We start from the raw sequence: 23,069 nt of genomic DNA, 5'->3' as shown, positions 1-23,069 counted from the left end.
CACGGTACCAGGTAAGAATAACCAATGCACAGTGGTCCAGGAAGCGAGATTAGCGGGAAACAATTATTAACGCATTCATCTTTAGGTTTAGAGATTTAGTGTCTTAGAAACATTTATTGTGCGTGACAAACTGCATCTTTTGGCTGAAACGTTTTAGGGTGGCCCTTAAAATGTCTAAGTTGTGGACATTATTTCAAATTATAGTTCAGAGAGAATGATACTTTCTTCTGCAATATTGTAGAACAATCAATTCTGAGCAATTTTGTTGAAGATACTAACTTTGTATCTCAAACCGTTTTCATTTTATAGTGAGTTCCATATCATAACTTAGGGTGTCTCTCAAAAAAGCAGTTTTCTCCGTACAGTTTTTTAATATGATTTTTCTCACAAAAGTTTCCTTCAGTATACTTTTAGAGCATGATTAGAGGCAACTTTTGCTGAAGAAAGAAAAATTTTATCTTGTCTGGTTCAAAAGTTATACTTAATTTTCACTTAAAAATACGCCCTTTTCAAATGTCGATATCTCAAAAGGGGGCAAACGAAAATTGATCATTTTGATTGCATTTGAAAGGCTGTGCTTTTGCCTACAATATATTGAAAAATTGGAGAACGCTTTTTTGTCTTTCTCAAATAAATCAAATTTAAGTAAAAGCATTTTTGCGTATAATTCTACAGCGCTCATATTAAAAATATTTGTTTTACGCTGATTCTATGAATTCTTATAAAGTTTTTTCAAGGATCACATACATTTGCAGGCTTTTCATAATGCAGAAAGACTACCGATCACCAATGACGACCTATAATTTGCTTCCAATTATTGCCAAGATTTCCCAAAATCTACACAAATTTACAATCGATTTCGTTCATTTGCAGGAACGGTTTTAGCAGGTAGCAGTATCAAGATCTGCAATCTACTAACCTCAAACCAAAAAACAAAATTGACCTTCATATAACAGTATTGTTCAAGTAAAAAAAAATCTGATATCCTTCTGTTATATAAATGCAAAAAATTATTCAACATAGTTTTTAATATTTTTAAATGAAATAAGAGAATCATTCAAGTACTTTAAAACGACTCTCGTAGATTTGGTAGACCACTCTGCAAAGCGCTTAATTGAGTACATCAAGTGCAATACTGAAACCCATAAACTAAGCATGATTTTGATTATCAAATGGGGAACTGATGAGAGTTCGACTCATTGCAGCTAAGTTGTTTGGTAACGATTTCACACACTAGCAGTAATCTTTAAAAGACGCGCTTATTGTGGTTTTTAAATCATCAAATGATCAAAGATTCATCGACGAAGATAAAAACAGAGAATTGAGCGAATGCAACAATTCCTATATACAGCATGTAAAAAATTGAAGACACCGCTTTATCGTTTCAGTAATTTTGGTCATAGGAAAGGTTTGTTGTATTGTATGATGAGCATTCTTTTAACATTTTTGATTTACCGTTTCACAGCCAACAAATAAAAAACTGAATAAGTTAGTCGTCGTAATAAAGTGTGGCAGTCTAGTAGTGGTAATGGGATTAAATAGAAAAGAACGAGGATGTCTTTAATTATTTTACATACTGTACACACCGCCTAAAAACTTCAGTGTAAATTTGCATTTTCGATAGCTCCATTATGTTTGTTGGTGGTATTGTAGGGTGGAAGTAAGGGGAAAGCGATTCTAGTTTCTATTGCACTCGTATACAAGTTATTTAATATACTGGTTCTCAGGAATAAAGCAAATATATTGACCCTAACGCATTGATCATAATTTATATGCATTTCAACTATTGTACATAGGTCGAGTAATTAATGATAGAGTGCGTCACCCTAACGAGTGAGCCCAAAATAGGGTCCTCATCCTATTTGCAATATGAAAAGCCTGCAAATGTATGTGATCCTTGAAAAGTCTTGACAAGAATTCACAGAATCAGCGTAAAACAAATATTTTTTAATATGAGCGCTGTAGGATTATACGCAAAAATGCTTTTACTTAAATTTGATTTATTTGAGAAAGACAAAAAAGCGTTCTCCAATTTTTCAATATATTGTAGGCAAAAGCACAGCCTTTCAAATGCAATCAAAATTATCAATTTTCGTTTGCCCCCTTTTGAGATATCGACATTTGAAAAGGGCGTATTTTAAATTGAAAATTAAGTATAACTTTTGAACCAGACAAGAAAAAAATTTTCTTTCTTCAGCATAAGTTGCCTCTAATCATGCTCTAAAAGTACACTGAATGACAAAAATGAATGAATGAATGACAAAAATCATATTAAAAAACTGTACGGAGAAAACTGCTTTTTTGAGAGACACCCTAAGTTATGATATGGAACTCACTATAAAATGAAAACGGTTTGAGATACAAAATTAGTATCTTCAACAAAGTTGCTCAGAATTGATTGTTCTACAATATTGCAGAAGAAAGTATCATTCTCTCTGAACTATAATTTAAAGTAATGTCCCCAACTTAGACATTTTAAGGGCCACCCTAAAACCGTTTCAGCCAAAAGATGCAGTTTGTCATGCACAATAAATGTTTCTAAGACACTAAATCTCTAAACCTAAAGATGAATGCGTTAACAATTGTTTCCCGCTAATTTCGCTTGCTGGACCACTGTGCAATGTTTTTCACATATTGTAACGACACTATCTTTATCTGCTCCTAATTGCTGTTGTTGGCTCCCAGGCTATGGTTTTCCATATATTTTTGAGAATGGTTTACTCATCCGTACAGCATCGGACATTTGCCAACTCTTCTGGCTAAATGGTCTTGTAGTGCGAGCAACGCTGATATGGTAATCACAGCACCCTAATAAACATCGTATGATATATGAGCCTAACGACCTGTTCAGGGTATCATTCAAACAATATGTGGAATCGTTGCACTATATGGGTTAATGTTCGTGTATAATTCTTTTTTATTAGGGCAGCTCGCTTCAATTCTATATGAGAAAGCGAAATTAGCAAAGTGGATATTTAATTAAATTCAGTGGATATTTTCAATATACCTACCTCTACCGAGTGCATTTTCGAATTTTGTTTATTTTTTTTTTCATGCATTTATTTGACACGGCATTTGCAAAAGCTTTTTACGCCAGTTTCTTTTTTTACATAGCACGTTACAAAAATCCTTAAGACTAATTTCAACTATACTAGTAATTTGTCCAAAACTAACACTGAAATCACTTTATTGTTTGCTTTTTTTCCTTACATTGTTGTATTTCATATTGATCTAGTATTTTCGAGTGTATTTATTTACTTTTTTTCTGTTATTGTCTAAATTTATAAACTGAATATTCTAGGACACTTCAATTGGTGAATGATTAGCCTTGGATGAGAGTATGAGGGGATGAATTTAATTAAATTTTGACAGACGCTGTTTTTAGAAAATGATAGATAAGTTCCATGTATAGAGGATCGCGATACGCCAGGATGTCTCTAACAGGAACATGGATTGGTCTTCCTCGGACTTGTAAAGAATCTACTAATTGTGATCTGGCTTCACGATATTCAGTGCAGGACCAAACAACATGCTCAATGTCATGGTAACCCTCTCCACAAGCACAATGATTACCCTCAGCGAGCCCAATACGACGGAGATGCGCATCTAAAGCATAATGATTGGACATGAGCCTAGACATCACACGGATGAAGTCCCGACTTACATCCAATCCTTTGAACCATGCCTTCGTTGATACTTTAGGGATAATTGAGAGTAGCCATCATCCCATATCTCCATTGTCCCAAGATGTTTGCCAACTAGCAAGGGTCCTCTGTCGAGAAGCGCTAAAAAATTCATTGTATCAGGAATCAGTAACGTCTGGCTCAAATGGCACGTTCCCCATGTTGATCGGAGATTTGTGCCTTGCCAAGAATCGTCTTTTCATCATTTTCCTGATGGGAAGGATTGGGGAAGTAGTAAGGTTAGGGGTAAGGAAAACAACGACACAGAACAATTAAAACAGAGCATTTTGCACCCCCGGAGTGATGCTGAACGATCTGCAGGTGCTACAACAGCAGGAATAAAACTTCCAACCCCCGGAGGGATTTAGAACCTCTACTCAAACAGTGAGCGGATATATCAACACCCCCGAGGGGATATTGAGATAACAGAACGACAACACCCCCGAAGAGATATTGTCATTCAAATACGGCTAAAAAACTATAGCTCTTTACCACACTGGGTTAGGAACAAAAGCATATCCTTAAATTTCAGCTCTCTGTACATAGGTTCATCTATGTATGGAGAACCAAAAATCCGGATGCGCAATTGCATTAATACAGGGCAATTACTTATCAAATGATATGATGTTCCGTAATCGGATTCAGAAAGATCACATGAATAATACTCAGCGCGCTGAATAGTAGCCATGTGATAATTGAGTTTGCAAGCTACGCCAATGGTTGGCATGTTCGAATGCAGCCCAAGAGCGAATCTTGTGCTTTATCCAACTTATTGACAGTGGTAGAACTGGTTCTGGACCAACGAAATCAGTCGCAGCGCCAGCTCTAGCCAATTCGTCCGCCCATTCATTTTCAGTAATACCGGAATGACCGGGTACCCATAGAAGGTAGATAGCATTTGAAATGCTAAGTTCTTCGATTTGAGTTCGACATGCGATTACTAATTTCGATCTCGAATCTGCCGAACTAAGTGCTTTCAGGGCAGCCTGACTGTCAGAGCAAAAATAGATTCTTTTACCGCAAATTCCCTGTTGAAGTGCGGATTGTACGCCACACAGAATCGCAAAGATTTCTGCTTGGAATACGGTACAGTATCTACCAAGCGAATGAGATTGGTTTAATCTCATCTCATGACAATAGACACCAGCACCGGCTCGGCCCTCCAACAAAGAACCGTCCGTATAACAAACTACGTATTCTTCAAGTTGTCGCTCCATCCAGCCAGACAGCCATTCCTCACGAAGAGGAATTCTCACATTGAATGTTTTAGAAGGAAAACTACATGTGAGTGTAAGGTCACTGGGAGCAAGTGTATATTCATCCCAAGTAACCATTTGGGGCCACAGTCTTGTGTGGCTAGTTACACGATCTATTGGGTTACGTTCCAGAGCCCAGTAACCTTAAGACGGTATGCACAAGAAAGTGCTTCTTGTTTCAGAAACACATGTAGTGGTTTTATGTTCAAGAGTGCTTCGAGAGCAGCAGTAGGTGTTGTCGAGAAAGCACCAGTCATCGCCATCAAGACCATCTTCTGAAGATGGTTTAACTTTGATTGGATTGTCATGACTTCTCGCTTCTGCCACCAAACAAGGCACCCGTATGCCAGTATTGGTCTAACAATTGTTGTGTAGATCCACTGAATGTACTTGGGTTTGAGTCCCCAAGATTTGCCGAAAGCTCGTCTACATTGGCCAAAGGCCATGCAAGCTTTCTTGATCCTGAAATCGATGTGAGCTGTCCAATTAAGTTTTGAGTCGAGAATTACTCCAACGTACTTAACTTGATCTTCGACAATAATTTCAGAGTCAAAAAACTGCAATGGACGAGCTCCGGTTGTAATCCTTCGTTGCGTGAAAAGCACCATTGAGGTTTTATTTGGATTAACTGATAGTCCAACATGAAGACACCACCGCTCAACAACACATAAGGCTTGTTGCATCAAATCAAAAAGTGTGTTAATGCAAATACCGGTGATCATTATATGATAATCATCGGCGAAACCATACGTCGGAAACCCAAGCTCATTTAGTTTTCTCAACAAGCTATCGGCGACAAGGTTCCATAGAAGTGGTGACAGCACACCACCTTGAGGACATCCGCAGACACTCAGTTTCCTCATCTCTACTTGTCTTAACGATGAGCACAGATGTCGGTTGCTAAGCATTGCCTGTATCCAGTTCGTGATATATGAAGGTACTCCATGATCTCGTGCTGCTTTCAAAATGGATTCGAAAGACACGTTGTCAAAAGCACCTTCAATATCGAGAAAAACTCCTAAACTTGATTACTTTTGTGAAAAAGCTTTTTCAATGTTGTAGACAACATTGTGTAACAGGGTAGTAGTAGACTTCCCCCGCTGATATGCATGTTGCATTGCATGCAGCGGGTGCTCGCCCAAGCTACCATCCCGAATGTAGTGGTCGATTAAACGTTCCACTGATTTGAGAAGGAAGGAGGTCAGACTGATCGGTCTAAAGCTCTTTGCCTCCTCATAAGTGACGCGGCCACCTTTGGGAATGAATTTGACAGTTATCTCCATAAATGACATACTTCAAACCCGCCGGATGCCACGCGGCCTCTAGGCTGGTTTTGTCCGGAGAAAGATAATAGAGTTATCAATCTCCTAGTGGACCACAGCCAGTGATAAAATATAAAATTCATTGTAAGCGATGGGTCTTTCATATATTTCACCATCTAGTGCACCAATCTTGGCTAAATTATCAGCTTTCTCATTGCCCGCAATAGAGCAATGGGCGGGGAGCCACACTAGGGTAAATTTATAACATTTTCTTGTTAGGTTACTCAGAGATTCACGTATCTTCCCCAAAAAGAATAGATCGTGATTATCAATCCTCTTTGAACGTAGAGCTGCAATTGTGCTGAGACTATCAGAGAGGATAAAGTAATGGTTCGGGTGTAAAGTATTTATTATTTGCAAACTATAGTGAACTGCTGCTAGTTCCGCTATATAAACAGGCGGGTTCTGCAAGTTTGAGAGAAATTGAAAAATTATTGTTGAAAATACCGAAACCCTTAAAATGTATTACACTGATGGCCTCACTGATTCGTGACCCATCAGTGTAATACATTTTAAGGCAGTCTATGTGTTGATATTTACTTGTGAATATTTTAGGGATCTCCCGCGAGCGTAGATAATCCGGAATTCCACGAATCTCTGCTTGCATGGACGTGTCGAAGAATAAAGTGGATTCAGGAGTATCTAGTATATTGACGTATGTGGGAACATATCTAGCAGGCGTTATTTCTTGTGACATGTGATTGAAATACACTGTCATGAATCTGGTTTGGGGTGGAAGCTCGACAAGTCTTTCAAAATTTTCAATTACCATTGGGTTCATAACCTCACATCGAATAAGTAAACGAGAGGAGAGATCCCCGAATCGGTCTTTTAAAGGAAGAACTCCCGCTAGTACTTCAAGACTCATCGTATGGGTCGACTGCATGCAACCTAAAGCAATTCGTAAACAACGATACTGTATCCGTTCCAGTTTAATAATGTGAGTGTTCGCAGCTGAACGGAAACAGAGGCACCCATATTCCATTACTGAAAGTATTGTTGTTTGATACAATCTTATCATGTCACTTGGATGAGAACCCCACCATGATCCAGTTATTGTTCGCAGAAAATTTATCCTTTGTTGGCATTTCGTTATTAGATACCTAATGTGGCCTCCCCATGTGCCTTTAGAATCGAACCAAATTCCAAGGTATTTAAAAGTCAGGACTTGGGCTATCGTTCTACCAACCAACTGAAGCTGAAGCTGAGCTGGATCACGCTTCCTTGAGAAAACGACCAACTCTGTTTTCTCCGTAGACAAATCGATTCCCAGTTTTAAAGCCCAAATTGATAAATTATCCAAGCTATCTTGCAATGGTTGTTGTAAATTTATAGCTTTTGGTCCTGTGGCAGAAACCACACCATCATCTGCAAGTTGCCTTAGAGTGCATGGGCTGACAATACAATTATCAATGTCATTCACGTAAAAATTATAGAGAAGGGGGCTTAGACAAGAGCCTTGTGGGAGGCCATGTAACTTATTCTGAGTGTCGCCAAATTGTATAAATAATTATTTAATATCGGTGAAAGACCACATTGATGTAGCTTCTCCGAGAGAACATCAATGGAGACTGAGTCGAATGCTCCTTTTATGTCTAAGAACACAGACGCCATTTGTTCTTTTTTGCGTAAGCGAGTTGGATTTCTGACGAAAGCACCGCCAAGCAATCATTCGTTCCCTTTCCTCTCCGAAAACCAAACTGGGTATCTGAGAGCAAGCCGTTCGCCTCAACCCAATTGTCGAGACGTCGTAGGATAATTTTTTCCAACAATTTCCTGATGCAGGATAGCATTGCAATCGTTCGATATGAGTTATGATCGGAGGCTGGTTTTCCCGGTTTTGGAATTGCGATAACTCTCAATTGTCTCCAGTCACGCGGGACAATATTCTGCTCAAGAAACTTATTGAATAAATTCAACAAGCGTCTTTTTGCTAGGTCAGGCAGATTCTTCACCAAGTTGAATTTAATTCTGTCTAGTCCCGGAGCATTATTGTTGCATGAGAGGAGTGCAATTGAAAATTCCATCATTGTCAAAGGCGAATCTATGAAATCGTTACTTGTGGGAGCATCGCGAATGATTTTCTGCGCAGGAGCAGAATCTGGACAAATTTTCTTGGCAAAATTAAATATCCAACGATTCGAAAAATCTTTGCTTTCATTAGTCACGTTTCGATTCCTCATTCTTCTGGCTGTGTTCCAAAGAGTACTTATTGATGTTTCTCTTGACAAACCATCAACGAAGCATCTCCAATAACTAGACTTTTTGGCACGACGTATACTGTCAAATTTGTTTTGCAAAATGAAATAATTTTCAAAGTTCTTACGTATACCCCCTTTCTGTTTCATAATTTCTTTGTAGGCAACTTGTTTAGCTTCATACGCATCAGAGCACTCTTTGTCCCACCAAGGATTAGGGGGCCGTCTATTTATTGTCATTCCAGGATTGCATTTCGTTTGGGCTTGTTCTGTTGCTTCAATAATTAAACCCGCTAGGAATTCATATTCTTCGGTAGGGTGTAGCTCTTCTGTCGAAGCAAGAGAAGTGGAAATTAATGTTTCGTATGTTTTCCAATCAATATTTCGTGTTAAGTCATAAGAAACATTAATTGAATTCGTAAGGCCTAATTCACTGTTAATTGAAACAACGATTGGCAAATGATCGCTACCGTGAGAATCAGGTACAACCTTCCACGTGCAATCTAACCGAAGTGATGTCGAGCACAGAGATAGATCTAATGCACTTGGACGTGCAGGAGGTCTGGGGATGCGTGTTGTTTCGCCAGTATTTAAAACTGTCATATTAAATTCGTCACAAACATTGTATATCAAAAAGGATCGATTATCATTGTAGAGGGAACCCCACAATACTCCGTGCGAGTTGAAGTCTCCCAGTATTAGACGCAGAGCTGCCATGGATTCCACTACCTCAAAAATTTTACGTTGTCCAATTTGAACTTTGGGAGGTATATATATAGAAGCGATAGACATGTCTTTGCCTTTAATATTCGTTTGGACTGCTACAGCCTCAATGCCAGCAATCATGGGGATGGTAATTCTATAGAAAGAATAGCACTTTTTAATTCCTAGAAGCACTCCTCCATACGGGGTGTCTCGGTCTAGGCGAATAATGTTGAAATCATTTAAGTTGAAATTCATTTTGAGGTAAGCCATGTTTCACATAGAGCAAAAGCATTGCATTTTAAATTATGCAGTTAAATTTTTAAGGAATCAATTTTTGGTATGATACTTCTGCAATTCCACTGTAAAACAGTGATGGAGTCTTTCACCTTAGGAGTTGAATTAACCATTGAAAGATATAATTGCTGCAAGGATGGGCCATTGAGCAATCAGCTGCTCTAAAAATGTTCTAATTGTTGGGAGGAAAGCTGAAAGTATACTCTTTAGTGGTTCAGAAATATTGAATGCTTTAAAAATCCAATCAACAATTTCAGAAAATTTCAATAATCCTACCCCCGGCTGAGGCTCAGAGAAAGTCGAAATTTTATTATTTCTAGGAATAGTGTTCTGTTTGGATTGTACGTTCCCAAAACCGGGCGGAATTGATTTCGGTTTTGAATCGGAATTTTTCGGTTTTGGGCGCAGTTTATCTATTGGTGGAGAAATTTTAAGGCCCTTTCTTGGCAGCTTGGGAAAAGAAGACTGTTTTCTTTTTCTGGAATTTCCGGGTAAAACAAATGATGTACCTTCGCACGCTCCGTCAGAGTCAGACTGTTTCGAAAATAGAGATGTGTAAGTGTTTTCAAGGAAGATGGGTTTAGGGGTAGCATTTTTCAACATTTCTGCATAGGAGAGCTTAGACCTCTCCTTCAAGGATCGTTTAATTTTATACTCGCGCAATTTATAAATGGGGCATGCAGGGAGCTCATGCGAGTTTTCTCCGCACATTAAACATTTTTCTGAATTTTCATTGCATGTATCCTCTTGATGAGAACCCCCACATTTGCCACACCGTGCCTTATTGGAACAGTAAGTTGCTGTGTGGCCAAGCTGTTTTCAATTAAGGCAATTCATTACACGAGGGATAAAAAGGCGAACAGGGAGACGAATCTTATCGATAATGACATTGTTGGGCAGCGCAGACCCAGCGAAAGTCACTCGAAACGAGTCAGACAGTCGATAAAGTTTTTTATCTCCTTCGTGTGACACTGAATGCAATTGCTTGCATTCAAGTATCTTTACGTCTTTAAGTATGGTGTCTTTGAAACAACCAACCCCATGCTTAATTAAGTCATCAACAGTCAAACTCGATTCTGTGATGACCCCATCAATTTCAATTTCCTTTGAAGGAATATACGCTCTATATTCACGCGTAAAGCTCGCAAGAAGCAATTGCATTGGCTTGTTTGAGACTACCAACGACAATGCGTATTTTACCTTTATTAACTTTGACGATCTCTTTTACATCCGAGAATCGCAAAGTCAAATCTTTCGAAATTTTAATGATATTTAGCGCCTTTACTTTAGGCTAATAAATACAATCCATGGTCCCGTTGACGACTCTGGGTAAATTATAATTCTAATCGGGTTTACATTTTCAGCAGAAGGCTTAGGGGGAGGGTCTGTTACTCGTTCTCCCATCTCGTCATCCATTTTACCTAACAAGAAAAACTATCACAAAAAGGAATGAAAAATGTACCTGTTATCTGCTATCTCTTAGGTGAAGAAGACACCGGTAGAACACACCTCATGTGTTACGTTGTAAACTCGGTGCCCGTTGTTTGATAATGTGACACTTTCTGTCCTTCTTCGTCGCGTTGCTTCTTCAGTAGAGAAATAGGCCTACCTGCAACACTTTAAAACTCTCTCCGGTTAAGCTGCTCGTCGGTATCGCCACCACAAGCACGCTCTCTCCGTTTCCACCCCGCCAGAAAAATGTGGCTACCTGTGGCTTGCTGCGAAAATCCCACTGTCCATGCGGCATTTTTCGGTGCCACTTGTTTTCCTTATTCGTCGTACCACTTCTGCGGTAGACAAATAGAGCAAATGGGTCTACCTGTGACGCTTCCCCTCTCGTCGATTAGAATTACCCGACGACACCAATACAATATATTTTTTCTGTGTGTCGTATATCGATTTCTGCCACCGCGGTAGGTAAATTCGTCTACCCGCGGTTTGCTGTCAAAACACCACTTGTAGAGGATGCCGTTGACCACGCCTCCGACGTATCAACTGTCGACTCACACTTAACAAACTGGTCTCTCTCTCCCACAAAAACGCATACAGCGCCTCGCACTCCGTCACTCTCGAGAACAAAACCTTCCACCTGGAGGCACAACCGTCTCGGCCGGTTGCAAAAACTGTTATGTGTGCATTTTCGAATTTTATTTATCTCTGTATAAATCTAATATTTTACTTTTTGGATTCATAACATTTTTGACCTCATTTGAAGCATAATATGCAGATTGTAATTAAATCAAAACAAATACCAATCAATATTCTCTGTTACACCAAGTTTAAAGTTTAGGAAACGGGTCACGGGATTTCGCACGGAATTTGACCAGGGGAAAACCTAAAGCTCTGCCACTTCTAAACAAATACCAACAATATCAAAATGGCGCCGAATTTTTTTTAACGTGAATGAATTATTTTATTTAACGGACCACTTCAATGTTATCTGTGATAATAGCGCATCTGTATGTTTTCACGTTTTCCTATGCATTGGTAATGTGCATTGCCTCCATTATTCTTTGGTACCTAAAATAAAAGTCGGGAAACATTTAGAAACGCTCAGTGAATCAAAATGTTTATCCGTTACGAAGATTTCCTGTCCCAAAAATCTGCATCTCAGTTCAGATCGCCGCAGTATGGCGCTCTCTGACACTGCAGCACTCTGGGTCATTTATCTCCGTAAGTAAATAATAGAACTCACTCAACATACCTTGATCCCTTTATGATAAGTATTAGAAGTTTTCCTAATTTATAGTTCCCTGAAAAATAGTGCCGAAACAGAAATTTCCTGTCCGTAAGTTTTGTGTAAAAACATGTTTGTTTACATGTCCATCGGCAACACTATAGCATATCAGAAGGCTTTCGAGCACTACGTGAAAACCATTAGATTGTGGTCAAAATTGGATATGTAATCTTGCGAAACACACATATTGCATCATAGTAAAATGTGAACATGAAAAAAGTCTTTGAGAGTAAGTTTTATTTCGGAAAAAGTAATACAGGTAAGCGTTTATCTCATTTCTTTGAAATAAAGCTATGAACATTTGCTAGCATAATTGACCATTCATTATCGATCGTTTGTTACAGTGTGAAAGCTTTTTTGATAAAATCATATCTCATGGCCAGCTAGCCACAATTTCGCTTGTTTGTTGATACAAATGACTTGACTTGCATTGATGTCAAATTCTAAATCTAGGCCGCAAGGTGAAAAGGGTTTACATTACATTAGGGGAATCGATGTTTTATTTTTTCACATGCTACTAAGGGCATTGTTGTACATTGTAACTGTATGTTTATTTCGGAGATAAATTTGTATCAGTATAATAATTGCAATGTAATAAGCTGACATCTATCATATTGCACGACACATAACATGTGACTTTTGTAAGTATTCTGTATAACAAAAGATAAACTCAAGTTTACCGGGTACCATACAAGCGTATTCAAATTGATGGTTCATTGCATGCACATTTGACGAATAAAATTAATATATTCACACTTAATTTGAATTACTGGGTACAGTAAAATTTTACTGGGGTTTTGAACAGCAAACCGTTCGGTAATCAATTCAGTAAAACAATTCGGTTACCGAACTCTCCGCAATCCGTTCTACCCAAAAGTCAAAAAATACTGGTCAGTCAGCAGTTTCCTCTAAAAATGGCGACTTGACAAGTGATTTACTGTACCCGTTTTGTAAGTTTTTGACGAGGTTCGGTAATGCTGGTACAATTTTGCCGAACAATCAGTCAGTATTTAACTGGATAATGTTTATGTACCGAAAAAACCAGAAGTACTGATAAATTCAGTGAAAAATATTGCGGGTTTCAGCAAATTATTCGAAAATTTACTGAAAATCGCTAAAAAATGAAAACTTTACCGCAATTTTTTAAACAATTTGCTGACAGCTCCGTAAAAATATCATTTTACTGTGCATGTCGTCAAAAGAAATTACTGAGCAACTTTTGGCTGGCTTAGTGTGTTCGTTTGATATAGACCATTATTTTCAACTACTTACGAGGATTACCATTTTTTTCGTTCACCTTACGGACTGTGTGCAGGAGCATGGTGTACGATTACGCCCCTTTGCAATATGTTCTACGCAAAAAATCGTCAAAATGTGTCAATTTAGGCGTCAACAAAAACAAAGTAAATCCCAAGATTCAACGCAAAACGGAACAACGGATGCAAATGTACTGAATTCATGAATTCTTTTTGAATGGACCTCGGACATTTCATTACTGTTTTGAAAGACCAGTTCTATATCTCTGTACTGCCAGGTCAGGCACGTTTTCAATATCGGTAAAGGGTTACAGCAGCGTATGATCGAGAGCTGGTGGATGAGTAAACAATGCGAGGTCTTGTTTGTTATATTATAAATAACTGAACAATTGTTTTTGTAGCTAGTAACCCTTCTAAGACAAAATTTTGAAACAAATCCACGTAATGGTGTGGTTTATAACATTCAGTCATGGTACTAGTCAAGTGAATAGCATGTTCGGTAAGAAACGACCAAGTACCATGCGAACCTCAGAAACAAGGAGAAGAGACAGAGGATAGTGATATTGTAGTGCTGCCAAAGGACCAAAGCACCCTCAGTGTTTTCGAGTGGAAGGTATTGTGAAACCTTTATGGTGGGCAGCAGATATAACATAAACCATGAAGACAACGTATGGAACACGAATTGCGACAATTGCTTGAATAACATCCCCGTCGTTCATATAACAACAGCTGATCCAACAGAAGGACAAGAGATGGTCAGCGGGCGAAAAAAATAGACAAGATTGCAGGTGATATGTAGTCTTCCTTTCCTAGGACGACGTACGGTCATCGACTATGAGGACTAGATACGCAGCAATTGACATCCAATGAGACTTTCGTCGTATGTTCATGAACCGATCTGCAAATACTTTCAGTGTCGTGGTGTTCATTTCTTGCAATTGTCCTATATACTGAATGTCTGCTTCGAAATCTCTTGAAAGGCGCGGTTACAATATAGTTTATAAATGGATTGTGTGGTACGCAGCTCACCTGGGTCCGATTCGAAACCATCGCACGGGTTTTCCTAATCCTGAACAAGGAGTTATGGTTGAAAACTTCTACAATAAAAAATCTGTTGAAGCAAAACTAGTTATACCCAAGGACTTATAAACAGTCGTTTTTTTTAAATTAGCTATACGCTCCACACACAGGAGTAAACGCTGTATTGTATTGACGTGAAAGTTTCCAGCTGGTATCAGTAATGCTTGGCAGATGATTATTGGAAGAAAAGGCAACTTAGTATCTGGAAAGCGTCGTCACAGTCAATTACATTGCAACTGACTTGCATTGAATTCTTCGATTCTCCTATATAATTTTTCTTTAGAAATCAGTTTGAAAACCTACTTCATTTCTCCAATCGTTTTTGAAGAAGCTGAGTGGATTCACACAACACCAGTGGTGATAAAAAGGAATCCATGCTGCAATTCATGTAAGAACCCAATTCGGTGTTTTGTTCAATGCTGAAAAAACTTTAGGCACGCATCTGAGATCAGCTTCATGCAAAATCGACATTATTCGCATGTTATTAATTTGTGTAACAACTAAAGGACCTTTTCAGATGTAACGCTCATTTATTTGTAATGCGTGTCTTGCCATAACCCATCAAAGTAATCAACAGTGTTCCTAAAACACTTTCATCGTCGATATAATTTTTCCGTTGAAGTGGTCCCTTAAAGTCACGTAAATAAAACAATCAATCAATCAGCCGAATTTCAAACCTTAACTTTTTTTCGTTTTGACAACAAATTCTGTCAAAACAAATCAGCTTCGCGTACGGCGTATTTTGCTATCCTGAATGAGCAAAGCACGTTTGTCAAACTTCTCCATAAACAAGTTTGACAAACTTCTCCATCAACAAGCTTGACAAACTTCTCCATCGACAAGTTTGACAAACTGCAGCGTTACGCTGTTTGAACTTTTGACAAACTGGTCAGTACACTGTTTGACAAATAGACAAATAATCGCTTTGACAAACACGAATGAAAAATTCGGCAAACTGTGTTTGATCAAATATTTGAAGAGCCAGTACACAGCAGTTCAAATTTATTTCACGAAATATGTCAAATATTTGACGTTATTACAAACAGTGTACTGGTAGCTTTATTTTTCCTTCAAAACTCTTCTTTTACCTGTGTGAGAGTGCCAACGCGAATCCGTGGGGTGACGCCTACCGGATTGTGATGGCCAAGACCAAAGGGGGCTCCTCACCCCCAGAACGGTCTCCGGACCAGTTGGCAACGATTATCGAAGTACTCTTCCCGTCTCGAGCCACAAGCCCCTGGCCGCCTGCACTACGAGACAGTGCGGGCACGGCCGAAATGGTGGCTCCAGTGACGAATGAAGAACTACTCGCAGTGGCTAAATCCCTAGCAATGAACAAAGCTCCAGGGCTGGATGGAGTTCCAAACAACGCTCTCAAGGCAGCGATCATAGCGAACCCGAACATGTTCAGGCTAGCTATGCAGAGATGCCTTGACGAGTGCCCTATTCCCCGATAGATGGAAGAGGCAGAAATTGGTGCTGTTGCCGAAGCCCGGGAAGGCCAGGCGACCCATCGGCGTACAGACCAATCTGTCTGATCGACACGACTGGCAAACTGCTTGAGAGGATCATCCTCAACAGGCTAACCCCGTACGCGGAAGGTACGGACGGTCTGTCAAGCAACCAGTTTGGCTTTCGGAAGGGTAAGTCCACAGTGGATGCTCTCAACTCAGTGATAAATACTGCCGAGATAGCGATCCAACGAAAAAGGCGAGGTATTCGATACTGTGCGTTAGTGACACTCGACGTGAAGAACGCATTCAACAGCGTAAGCTGGGATGCCATCGCGCTCTCGTTACACCGGCTTAGCCTACCGGTGGGTCTGTACCGGATCTTGGAAAGTTACTTCCAGAACCGCGTACTGCTATACGAGACCGATGTCGGTCAGAAAAGGGTTCCGATTACCGCCGGAGTCCCGCAGGGCTCGATCCTAGGCCCGGTGCTATGGAACCTCATGTATGACGGGGTTCTAAGACTGAAGTTCCCTCCTGGAGTCAAGATCGTCGGCTTTGCTGACGACGTAACCTTGGAGGTCTACGGGGAGTCAATTCCTGAGGTAGAACTAACCGCAGAACACGCGATCAGCACGGTGGAGGAATGGATGAGCGCGAGAGGCCTGGAGCTCGCTCATCATAAGACGGAGGTAGTTATCGTCAACAACCGCAAGTCGGCACAACATGCAGTTATCCATGTGGGAGAAGTCGCGATCACTTCACAGCGAAGTCTGAAGTCTCTCGGAGTCATTATAGACGACAAGCTGACCTTCGGCAGCCATGTCGACTATACATGCAAGAGAGCGTCGACTGCTGTTGCGGCTCTATAGAGAATGATGTCCAACAGCTTAAAGGTGTGCGCCAGTAGACGTAAGTAACTGGCAGGCGTTGCCGTATCTATCCTCAGGTACGGCGGTCCGTCATGGTCAAGAGCACTGAGGGTAACCAGTTACCTACAGAAACTGGAGAGCACCTACCGCGTGATGTGCCTCAGAATGATATCTGCCTACCGCACGGTATCACACGATGCATCCTGCGTGATAGCGAGCATGATGCCAGTCGGGCTGGTCATTCGGGAAGATGAGGAGTGCTTTGAACTACGTGGAAATAGGGGAGCCCGCGAGCGCACCAGGGTGACCTCGGTCGCCAGATGGCAGCGTGAGTGGGACAACTCCTCGAAAGGTAGGTGGACCCACCGGCTGATACCTAGCATATCGAGCTGGGTGGGAAGACCCCATGGGGAAGTTCACTTCCATCTGACACAATTCCTGTCAGGCCATGGCTGTTTCCGACAGTACCTCAACAGGTTCGGGCACGCGGAGGTCCCAGTCTGCCCGGACTGCCCAGGTGTAGACGAAACTGCCGAACACATACTGTTCGTATGTCATCGGTTCGACGTCGAAAGAAGAGCAATGCTTGACGTCTGTGGCTGGGACACAACCCCTGATACCCTTATTCAGCGGATGTGTCAATCGGTGGAGAAGTGGAACGCAGTCTCGGCTGCTACCATCCAGATTGCCAGTCGGCTACAGGTAATCTGGCGAACCGAGCAACAGACGACGGGCACGGCTAACTAGTGATTGGTTAGCTGGAGCGAAAAAGGTCAAGCGCAAAAAAGGGAGTGAATGGTCTGTTCATGCCGAGGCAGGTTTGGCGCTGCGAATGGCAACCGCGTAAGGGGTAAATCCAGCCACCCCGAAGCAAGACAGAAGAGTGAGTGTATAGGTGGACTGCCTCATGCCAAGACGGGAGGGTCGTAGCGTAGTATGTTGGGACTTAGCTATCGATACCTCATGGCGTGGCAGAGGAGTGAAAGGGTGAGCATCCAAGTCAGTCTCACACGGCATGTTAAGGGTGAGCACAAAAGTCAGCCTCACATGGTATGGTAGAGGCTAGCACAAAAGTCAGCCTAGCAAGGAATGAAAAAGGTGAGCACACAAGTCAGCCTCGCATGGTATGTCAGAAGTGGGGCCTAAGAAAAATGTCCCACATGGGATGCCAGGGGGAGTGACAAAGGTACAATAGAGTGGCACGATTGAGAGTGAATCAGGTGATAGGGTGAGCAACCAAGTCAGCCTCACACGGTATGGGTGGGGCGAGCACAAAAGTAAGCCTAGCAAGGAATGAGTAAGGTGAGCACACAAGTCAGCCTCGCAAGGAACGAAAAAGGTGAGCACAAAAGTCAGCCTCATGTGGGAGTGTTTGAGAGTGAATCAAAGTGCGATTGAGAAAGCACCCAAGTAAGCCTCATACAGGACGTATGAACGCGTGAGTGAGAGTGAATGAGTACATTTAGTACAGGCATCCCCCCAGAAGTAATACCGAGAGGTAGTTCCTGGGAGGAATGATGGCGGAGCCCAATGGAGTTTAGTCGGTATTAATGGCTGGTCACCATTCGAGCCCGACACGCCCCCAGTGCACCCCGTGTGGTAGATTGGACCCTACCAATAGGGATCTTTAGGGGTGTGCGGGTTAAGGCATATCCTGATGCAGAATAGTACCGTGAGTTAATATCTTAGTCCTTTTTCAATTTGTAGGCCAGAAACTATTGAAAAAAAAACATTTTTTAGTTTGTTTCCTTTTAGGACGATAACACATCCAAGCCCATGCGACTTGCACGATTCTATAGGTTGCCTTATCAGATCTACCATAGTTTGCATATGAAACTTGGGATGGCAGCCTGCTAGAGGATAGCAAAAGTACTAGATCATGCTGAGTGGGGTGCTGTCCCGGTTAACAATGAGGCGAACGAGATATTTGCAGATACGTCATTTAGCAGGACAACTGTCAGTTTGTTGGTTGAATTTAATTTGAATTTTTTTAATTTAAAAATCAGAAAAGAATAATTAAAGTTTAAAAATGATATGAGTGTGCTCGTAAGGACACCCGCTATCAATACCTATGTAAAACTGACACAATTTTTCCAAATTAAAGATCCCTATAGCACGTTTACTGGGCTAGGACGTAAAGGTCTTCTCCATTGTAAAAAAAAACACTCTTCTTTTCGCACATTTTCACCCTGCCGAAATCTTCTGAACAGTGTTGCTCTTTTTATTAGTGAAAATGGAGTCGTTAATTTATTTTATGCTGACCATATTATATATCTTGAATCCACAATATTGGTGAAGGGAACCGATTTTCCATGTCATGGGTATTTAGTAAGGTTTTATGAAGCCATTTTCTGAATAATTGTAGATTCTAGTGTGGTTTCTGTCGTATTTTTGTTAAAGTTAATTAGCCACGTATACGGTAAATGCATGATAATCATTTGTTACGCTTTGCCGCACAATTTCAGTTCAACTGAAACAGTTTCATTTTTACTTTTTTAACGATCATAGTTTTATTTGTCAAAAGTAATGACAATCTTTACCTATAAATGTAGCAACACTGCCAAACGTCATTTCGATATCCCTGCAGTAAGATTGCGTACGGTGCAAAAAGTCAGAATCAACCAATCAGGAGCTGGACCATTCTGACGTAAAATTGGAACAAAAACGACCCCCCCCCCCCCTATTGTCACGTCTTGTCATAGCATTCATACTGTTCATACGTATGTCGCACAGGCATATTGCGATATAAAATACAGTCGTGATTTGCTGGTTGGGCCACAGTCTTGTCCAACTAACAAATTTGATTTGCTATTTGGACCGACTGACAAATGTCAAAAACTCTCCAAAGGAGATGTTGGCAGTGTAAATGCATCTGTTCATATCTCTAAATATTGTCAGATTGATTGTCAAAGTAAATTTGACACGAGATTTTGACGTTCAGATGCTTTTTAATTGGACAATGATCCAACTAGCGGAGGTCCAAATAAAAAGCGGTCCAGTTAAAAAGTGTCCAACCAGCGAATCACGACTGTAGTTAAAAGGTTTTCAATAATATACGAACATTAGTGATCGTTATTCAAAATTTATAAAAGTTGTATTAATTTCGAAACAAAGACAGCTAAAAATTTAGGTTAAATAAGAAACAAATGGGCATTACGATTTGGGAAGCAGTAGGTACGTGATAAACCTACTCTTGCAGTGCCGTTGCGGAACTTCTGGAGTCTATAGGATATTGAATCATCTCATTTTAAATTAATTATATGACTTGATATCCTAATCGATGATTATGTTACCAAATATTTATCAAATATTGTAAAAGCTTTTTCGCATAAGCAATCTAGTCTAGCATCGTTCAGACTAGATTAGAGAACTGAGTGTCTGTGCGGACGTCCTTAAGGTTTTATTATCATGTCAAAGCAATCTTGTTGCGGATGGCTATTCGAGAAAATGTAATGATCGTGACACACGATGCTGGCTCGAAAATAGTTAAAAAATACCACAAATAAAAATGAGACAATAATAAGAACGCTGTTCATATAACATGATACAATGATGAAATGCAAGCTTATACCATTTGACAGTAGTTAACATGTTTACTATTCACAACATGACGGATGTTAACGTAGTTTACAATTCACCAGGGTCACCACTAGCCACAGTTCCCTTTTAAAATAAAACATCCAATGTTTGCTGGGCACTATGAAAAGCTCATCAATTTGTTCGAAAATGAATTATTTAAACTACAAGTTTAATCGAGAAATCACGGATAGATATGTACTTACTAGATTAAGACACTCAGCAGTTGATCGTGTGACTAGGGGCAGATCACTTGTGATGCATTTTTAAAAATCAGCGAAATTAAATGCATTTATTTCCATCAAAATAGAAATTCATAATGTATTTTGCGTTGCGTGCAATGTTTTTGCGTTGCCTGCAATGTGGTTTGCGTTGCGTGTAAGACGTCAAAACCCTACAGAAAAACTAGCCCTACATTTAACAAAACGTCGAAAAAAGTGGATCAGCTTAGGACGTTTGTTAAACAAACTTTTCTGCGAGGAAGTGCCAAGCTGATGCAAAAATGGAAATTAAATGCATTTTTTCTTATTTGATGCAAATTTGTTATACATTCTTAGAGTGATCTGCCCCTAGTCGTGTGATCATTTTCTTAGCGGAACAGAAGACTGTGTTAGCTTGCAACTTGTTGCTGCAATGCAGTTTCTTTCCTGAAGGGAATGAGTGTTATACTTTTATTTACCCGTCAAAAGCCTTGGCATAGTAGCACATGTGTCCTATGCTAACGTATTCAAACTCTCAGTATTGCACGTTTCGTTTGTAGATAAACTTTCATGAACATTTTGAAAGCAGCAAAATAAATATTCTCACGTTAAGGGACCACTTCTCGACAAACAGAGGATTACGGCAGAGAAAGGCTACTGGCCGAATACAGTACATAGCAGTTAACGATAAAGACAACTTTTCTCTTTAATCTACTGCCAACATCTGTGATTTGCGAGTTACGGTTTGTCCGAAATTCCTATTCAAAGTGAATTTTGACAGTTGGCTTTTAAGCCGTAATCATATGTTTGTCGAGACTTCAATGAAAAACATACACTGACAGCGGAAGTATTCTAGGGACACTGTTGGATTTTGACAAGAACCCTAGGGGCAGATCACTTATGATGCATTTTTAAAAATCAGCGAAATTAAATGCATTTATTTCCATCAAAATAGAAATTCATAATGTATTTTGCGTTGCGTGCAATGTTTTTCCGTTGCGTGTAAGACGTCAAAACCCTACAGAAAAACTAGCCCTACATTTAACAAAACGTCGAACAAAGTGGATCAGCGTAGGACGTTTGTTAAACAAACTTTTCTGCGAGGCAGTGCAAAGCTAATGCAAAAATGGAAATTAAATGCATTTTTTTCAATTTGATGCAAATTTGTTATAGATTCTTAGAGTGATCTGCCCCTAGCAAGAACCCCAGTTACTCATTCCGGAACCGGTTCGGATTTCTGAATGGAGTCAGTATGGATTCCAACTCAAATGAAACAACCGATTCTGACTCAAACGGTTTCAGAATCGATTGTTGCATTTCAGTTGGAATCCATTCTGACTCCAAGAAGAAGATAAGACAATTATGGCTGGTTCTAGTTAGTATTCCGGTTCCAGTGACACAACCAGCCAGAATTCCGACTCATTTTCCGACTGGCTGCTCAACAAAAATGAAAATGTTATACACGCTAGGACACAAACATAATAATTGGTAGATATTAGATTTTCTCGGTGAAAAGTCAACAAGTCCATGAAATAAATATGTTGCGGTGGCCATATAATCTTAAATTCCAGGACAAGTTCTATGATTTTCTTCCCGCCCGGATAGAATTTTACAATAGCATGTACCCTACAAAGAATCATAAAACAATAAATATTATAGTTATTACTGTTTCAACATTGTTCGATGCCAAGTTCTCACAGTAGATTTACAAAAAAATTTCATGTAACAATAAATTTCACTGTACAGCCAAAAACTGATACAGTGCATTCACATTAAATTTTACTGTTTTCGAGAAAAAAATGTATGGAGAAGAATTGATTTTTTAATGTTAAGATACATAACTACCCCCCTTTTTCACTGTGAAAGTCTATTTTACATTGAAATTTACTGTAAAAACGTTAAAGTTTATTGTTTTTGTATTGTAGCATAACACTAAAACTTACTGTAAATTATTGTAAAATTACTGTACTGTCACAGTGAAAATCATGGTTTTGTTATTGTACATTTCTATTCGGGCGCTTATAATCCTACCAGTTCACGTCTCGAAGCAATGACAACTGGCTCATGGGACCAATGCTATACCAGAATTACTCTTTCCAATTCTCGACTAACATATGATTAGGGCCGTAAAGCCAATGATGTCAAACCGAGAAAAATGAGAATGAAGTTTAGCATATCTTTTTTTATTCATTAATTAAAGTGCTCTATTATTCCTAATGATAAAATATCGCTATTTGGTAGATAAAACATTATTATTTCACCTCAAAATACAAAATACAAACAAAACATTACATATCACCACTTTTTTTAACAAAATGCAATTTGCGTCCTTTTTGCGCACAACTGGCATCCCTGGCGTTAACATCGATATATCTCGAGTACTTTTTCAAATGGACGTAAGTAACATTGAGAGCCTCTCTTTGTTTACTTTCTCTTTCG

The 23,069-nt window shown here is 39.8% G+C and overlaps 1 protein-coding gene across 21 annotated transcripts in view; it reads right to left on the bottom strand.

Annotated features, from left to right (window-relative positions):
* LOC131690091 (uncharacterized) overlaps positions 1 to 23,069 on the bottom strand; it is a 547,209-nt gene that overhangs the window by 503,706 nt on the left and 20,434 nt on the right. Inside the window, exon 1 of one of the 21 annotated variants that reach the window (XM_058975617.1) lies at positions 3,012 to 4,050. The exons of the other annotated variants lie outside the window; for them this stretch is intronic. Within the exon in view, the coding sequence (XP_058831600.1) occupies positions 3,012 to 3,059 (48 nt within the window). The 5' untranslated portion in view covers positions 3,060 to 4,050. Of the gene's footprint in view, positions 1 to 3,011; positions 4,051 to 23,069 lie in introns of those variants that run through there. 21 annotated transcript variants of the gene reach the window in all.

Source organism: Topomyia yanbarensis, chromosome 3, assembly GCF_030247195.1.
Source record: "Topomyia yanbarensis strain Yona2022 chromosome 3, ASM3024719v1, whole genome shotgun sequence".
Lineage (NCBI taxonomy): Eukaryota > Metazoa > Arthropoda > Insecta > Diptera > Culicidae > Topomyia > Topomyia yanbarensis.
Note: the sequence above shows the minus strand (reverse complement) of the source record. Positions and strands in the feature narration are given on the sequence as shown.